At 42.1% G+C, this 6,465-nt stretch overlaps 1 protein-coding gene across 1 annotated transcript; it reads left to right on the top strand.

The window, feature by feature from the left end:
• Window positions 1-1,411: 1,411 nt before the first annotated feature.
• prpf38a (pre-mRNA processing factor 38A) lies at window positions 1,412-5,553 on the top strand. Its single transcript, XM_034531713.1, is given in 12 exon segments — window positions 1,412-1,607; window positions 2,303-2,462; window positions 2,770-2,891; window positions 3,667-3,752; window positions 3,847-3,957; window positions 4,306-4,418; window positions 4,531-4,557; window positions 4,655-4,706; window positions 4,708-4,730; window positions 4,732-4,748; window positions 4,842-4,890; window positions 5,120-5,553. Coding segments are annotated over 12 exon segments (936 nt in total). The 5' UTR covers window positions 1,412-1,477; the 3' UTR covers window positions 5,166-5,553.
• The last annotated feature ends 912 nt before the right edge of the window (window positions 5,554-6,465 follow it).

Below are 6,465 nucleotides of genomic sequence, written 5' to 3'. Positions count from 1 at the left end.
AAGGAGGTCTGAAAGGTAGGGAGGGGCCATGTTGTTTAGGACTTTGTAGGTGGTGAGTAGTATTTTAAAGTCTATCCTGAATTTGACTGGGAGCCAGTGAAGGTTGCGTTGGACCGGGTTGATGTGTTCATAGCGGCGGGTGGAGGTGAGCAGTCGTGCAGCAGAGTTCTGAACATACTGAAGTTTGTTGAGAATTTTGTTGGGAGAGCCAAAGAGGATGCTGTTGCAGTAGTCAAGTCTGGAGGTCATCAGGGCATGGATGAGAATTTCAGTGGTGGCAGAGGACAGAGAGGGCCGGAGGCGTGCAATGAAAGAAGGCAGTTTTGGTGATGTGGTTGGCGTGGGGTAGGAAAGAGAGGGTGGGGTCGAGGGTGGGGTCGAGGATGATACCGAGGTTGTGGACCTGGGTAGAGGGGGTGACGATGGAGCCATCAATATCGAGAGATAAGGTCTGGGCTGAGTGGCAAAGGGAGTTGAGGCCGATGATGAGTATTTCAGATTTATTGCAGTTGAGTTTCAGAAAGTTCTGTTTCATCCATAATTGTGTTATAAGTGAGACAGGTAGTGAGGGTGGAGTGGGTGACTGAGATGATGGTCTTGGAGGAGAAGTAAAGTTGGGTGTCGTCAGCGTAACAGTGGAAGTCAAGACCATGTATGAGACCAGAGGTCAGTGTGGAAGGGGTCTTCATGCTGGAGACTATGGAGGAGAGGTCCGTTTCAGTGATTAAACCGAAGGATGAGAATGAATGGATTGGAAGTAAGGAAGTAAGGATCGTGTTGAGGGCTGGGGGGGCTGGTAGTAGAGGGGGAGGGGGCAGCCAGCTGGTTGTGAATTGATTTTGTTGTTGAAAAATGATAGAAATACGTTGTATTTGCTGGTGGTGAAGGAGGTGGAGATGGTGTCCATGGGTTTGAGAAGTTTGTTGATAGTTGAGAAAAACGTTTTGGGGTTGCTGGAGCCAGATTGGATGATTGAGGAATAGTGAGAGGAGCGAGCGGTGTTGAGGGCATCTTTATAATGTTGTTGGTGGAGTTTGAAGGCATCAAGGTGAACAGTGAGTCCAGTTTTGTTGGCAAGACGTTCCAGTTGACGGCCCTGCACTTTGAGGTGGCAAAGTTGGTCAGTGTACCAGGGGGCAGAGTGGGTGAAGGAGACGAGTTTGGATTTTCTTGGGGCGATGATATCAAGAGAGGAGGAGAGTGAGTTATAATCATGTATTTTGCATGTACATTTGTAACTGTGTGGCTTTATTTAACTTTTGTTTCTCCCCTCACATCCACTTGTATTGTTGTTGGTTCGGATTTAATAAACTCCGCTCAGCATTCTTTACACAGAGAAACAGCGACACCTGCAGGCTTTGGAGAACGATGCTTTACTTCTGAAAACACAACACAGGAAGTTACAATTACACAGCTTCCGGTGGTGAATCCCAAGCGGTTGCCGTTGTGCTCGCAGAGTAATTCATTTTTCATTCCGATGGCAAACAGAACCGTTAAAGATGCGAACAGCATCCACGGGACCAACCCGCAGTATCTGGTGGAGAAAATCATCCGGACTCGAATCTACGAGTCTAAATACTGGAAGGAGGAGTGTTTCGGTCTCACGGGTGAGTCGCGTGTTAGCCAGCGAGCTAACGGCTAGTGACGTGTCCGACGTTAACTGTTCCCTCATTCAAGCCGATTAATATGTACAAAAAGTGTCGTGCACTTTCTCTCTGACGTTGACGGAATCGCGTGTGTCACTTTAGTATCATTTAGAGCATTGCGTACTCTATATCTGTTTACATATCTATAACGTATGAATACGATAAGCTAAGCGTGTTGATTCACGTTACTACAGCCCGAAGTTTACTATTGTAACTGTTTATTTTGTCTGCTAAACACACCGTAAGACATTAATTTTGCAACATTGTGAGACAGATCAGGGCTGCTACTAATGAGTATTTGATTAACGATTAAGCTGTCATTATTTATTTAAAAGCTGTAAGCAAGATGTCGTTGGTGTGTTGTATAAGTGAAATAGTCATATCGGTCCATCAGCTGATCCTTAAAACACTTTTTGCTACATACAGTTGGGATTTATCGTTGGCTTCTGACCAGAGAATGGACACCACTTAAATACGTTGACCTCCTTCCCACATACTGTTTTGTACTCGCTCTTCTCCTGGGAATGGGAATCTCAATGTAACACCATATAAATACATATTTGAATACACAAAAGTGAGCCTACAGCCACAGTTTGTGTCCTGTTTGTTTCACAATGACTGGTGAACAAAGTGTGTGTGCATGTTGTGATTCACAGCTGAGCTGGTGGTCGACAAAGCCATGGAGCTGAAGTATGTCGGTGGAGTTTTTGGGGGAAACATAAAGCCCACTCCTTTCCTCTGCCTCACGCTGAAGATGCTGCAGATTCAACCGGAAAAAGACATCATTGTCGAGTTCATCAAAAATGAGGATTTCAAGTGAGTTTCGATCTAAAAAAAAATAAAAAATAATGTTTGCACACTGACTTGCTTTTCAGATAAAAAAAAAAGAAGTAGTATTTAGTTCGCTATAAATCTAAAAAGGCGAAAGTGGAAAAATATGTACGACGAGCACACTATTTTTGATGTAGGACTTAGGAAAAAGATAAATTGTAGAAACTATAGAAATCTATATGATGGACGGCCATGGCTACAATATACACACAGGACATGTCAAGCATAAATCATATCTGCTTTGTTGATCTTTTACAATCCTTTTACTCTGCTGCCTCTCTCTCTCTCCTAGATATGTTCGCTTACTTGGAGCGATGTACATGAGGTTAACTGGCACTGCAGTGGATTGCTACAAATACCTGGAGCCGCTGTACAACGATTACAGAAGAGTCAAGAGCCAGAACCGAAATGGAGGTAAAGTTTGTGATGAATCAACTCGCAGTCGGCACATTTTGAACTGTGACACAATGCACATCCAGGAATCAGAAAAGTAGTTTCCCTTCAAGCCAAGAATGAGTTGTTGTCATGAGGGTCCTCTGTACATTGTGTCTGGAGGCCTTTTTAAAGAAATATTCTTTTGGATGTGTTAAGCATAGCTTTGCACCAATAGTGGAAGCAGAAGGAAAACTAATAGCCTTCCTTCATGACACAAGGAAATATCCACCTTTCACCAATGAACAGTTTTCAGATTTACATTGTTTATTTGCTCATGCATATCGAGAAATGAACGAGAATGGTGCATGCTGTCACCGACTACCATAAGTATAACGTTGAGTTTGAATTCTGGATATTAAAATGAGATAATGAGCCCTTATTGATCCACCTTAATTATATGGAGCAATTATATTGTGGATATTACGCTATTTTCTTATAAATGGGTTGTATTGTGAGGACACCCAGTCTCCATTTTTCGGTATAACACTAATTAAAATATTCACAGTGGAGCTCTTCCATATCAAACTACACAAGCGCCAAACCAATTTCCCCCCAGACCTTTGGAATAAAACCCTTGAATGGCCCCCAGAAATGAAAAGTTGGCTCAAGATTTAATTAAGATGTAACCTTCTCTCTAGTACAGTGAGCGTTTCATTCTTTTGCTTTACTAATTAAACTCTAGATAGTGTTTAGAGGATGATACTGAACCCGGATTAGGTTGTGGATGTTTGATCAAAGGTTTTTTTTGTTTCAGAGTTTGAGCTGATGCACGTGGACGAGTTCATTGACCAGCTTCTTCATGAAGAGAGGATGTGTGACATCATTCTGCCCCGACTTCAGGTAAATTTACACCTCGTCTGTTCACACACATACACACAAGGCTCGATTCAAGTGCCCACACCACTGATCTGTGTGTGTGTGTGTGTTTTTACAGAAAAGACACGTCCTCGAGGAGGCTGAGATGTTAGATCCACGTATTAGCGCTCTGGAGGAAGATCTGGATGAGGTGGAGAGCAGTGAAGAAGAAGATGAGGAAGAAGACAAGGTAATAAAGTGTAACAAACCTTGTGGAACGCCATGTGAAAACTGGTTGGCTGTGAAGTGAATAATACTGATTGTCAATGGCAGATATTGTCATATACCAGATACATTTTTTTGACAACATGTCTATTTGTTCCAGTAGAAAAACTTAACTCAGCAAAAACTTGAAAGAGAAAAAAAGTACATGTTCTCCCTTTTTTTTTATTAACAATATTAAATTTCAGTCCAGAAACCTCTTCAGGTAAAAGATGCGTCATTCTTTAAGCGCTCTCTGGAGCACAATATCTTTGGTGTTTGTTACACTGTGAACCTATTTGAACTCGTGGTGTTTGTGTTTTTTTTCCACCTGCAGCCGGAGAGACTGCAGACCCCTGAGCCGCACAGAAGGCGTGACGGTTACCGTGACAACGACAGGCCTCGTCGCTCTCCATCGCCGCGTTACAGACGCAGTCGCTCACCCAGACGGTTTGTGTTTTTATTTATCCAAAACAAGACATTTCTACAGCTACACATTTTGTAAAGTGATTGTACACCGTGAGTTCGGCTCTGAATCAAATCCTCTGTTTTATTTTTCCAGGAGGAGCCGATCTCCAAAGAGGCGAAGGTATGTTAGCATTTACCTGAAATCCTTTGTCACCGGTTAAATATATAACATGTGTAGCTCATGCTTATTTATGTATTTTTGTTGCGTGTACTTGTAGCCCGTCGCCCCGGAGAGACCGCCATCGCAGCAAGAGCCCCCGTCGACACCGCAGGCCGGTCCAGAGACAGACGCCACCCGCTCCAAATCTCCAGGTAAAAAAATGGAGACAAACGTCTCTCTCCGAAATGTTTGTAAAAAAAATAAACATACAAAGGTACTTATTCTATCATTATTTTTTGAACCAGGTCACCACAGAAGCCACAGACATCGCAGCCACTCAAAGTCCCCAGAGAGGTGAGCGAAGCTACCGTTATAACTAAAATATGCAAATCTATTTGCATATATGGGGCTGGGTATCATTTGTCTGTAAGTTTTATGATAATAGCGCGGTTCATAAACAAGTCTTTATTTCACATTATCATCGTCTTTTACTAACAATATCTCCGGTCTTGTTAGTAATGAGATGTGAATCATTTGTTTGATTAATTCCCTTCAACGTCATTTTGTTTCTTCTGCATCACAGGAGTTCAAAAAAGAGTCACAAGAAGAGTCGAAGAGGAAACGAGTGATCTCCCTTCCCCCCCTTTTTTTTATTTGACCTCTGAACTGTCAGAACTTCTCAATCTTGTACGAAGTGTGATTGTTTTATTTTATTTCTAATTTTACATGTTTTTTTAAACTTTAGATGTTGGACCACTGACCCGTCTGTAAGATATTACAATGCAAAGCCCTCAGGTTGTACTGTGTGTGTGTGTGTGTGTGTCGTATCTAATCACTCACCCCATCTGCAGCCTTTCAGTCTCATGTTGTGGTTCCAACCCTTTGAGAGTACTCCCTGTTTGCAGAAGCATCTGGCCATTACCGATCAGTTTTGGATCTGTGTAAATGTAGAACACTTCTGTATGTTAAGAATGAGCTTAACACTGACAGTCATCAAATAAAGACCCTGATTCATTAGTTTTGTGTTTTTATTTATTAGTTATTTTATTTCCTGAGGTGGATTAGGACACAACTTCTGATTGATGCTCCTGGGATTTTTATTTACAAGACACTTTCAGGTAAAATAACATGCACAAAAATATTACAGCAGTATTTTCAGTTTTCATGCTACACTGTATGAAAGCTAAATGTGTCTTCGGGGGAAACACTGTGATTAATATACAAATTAAAAGGTTTTTAGATTGTCTTCCATTAACTGGACTGGAAACACACTTGGGACACGGATTCAGCTCGAAATACTACCATTTTCTTTGTCATGAAAAGACAACATTGAGATCACGTATTACATGTTCTAGGTTGGGTGTTACTGTCTTCTAGATCAGCCGACCATCAGAAAACATTTTAGAACTAGCGTTAAACCCACGAGGCTGTTGCAGGTTCTCCAGAAACTCCTCTACTCTGCATTTCTCTTTTGATCTTCTCCAGAACGCTGATGCTGCTCTTACTTAACGAGGATTGTTCGTATCGCTGCCGCCTTCACGTGAGACCGGATCGACTTGTTTTCATCACGTCGATCTAAGTGTAAACATTTTGCGTAGTGGTTGTAGAGGACCTGTTGGTCTTGCAGGTACCAGAGCCCTTCTTAGCAGGTCCTGGAACATCTGCTCAGCTTGAGCCATGCCGTGATTGGACTTTGAATCTATTTTCTTCATAAGTGAACAATGCGGGTAGAGAGAGATCAGCTCCTCGTGGAGGCGGTCTGCTCTGTTTGTTGTGCTTTGGGGTGACTCGCTGAAATAAATGAACCATTTCATTTTGAGCAAATATAGTGCTGCACATCAAATTATACAACAGGACCTGGACTGCAAGAATAAGTCAGCCACTTCAAACACCTAAAATAATTATAAAAATATAATAACCATAATTCCC

This window comes from Cyclopterus lumpus, chromosome 4, assembly GCF_009769545.1.
Source record: "Cyclopterus lumpus isolate fCycLum1 chromosome 4, fCycLum1.pri, whole genome shotgun sequence".
Classification (NCBI taxonomy): domain Eukaryota; kingdom Metazoa; phylum Chordata; class Actinopteri; order Perciformes; family Cyclopteridae; genus Cyclopterus; species Cyclopterus lumpus.
Note: the sequence above shows the minus strand (reverse complement) of the source record. Positions and strands in the feature narration are given on the sequence as shown.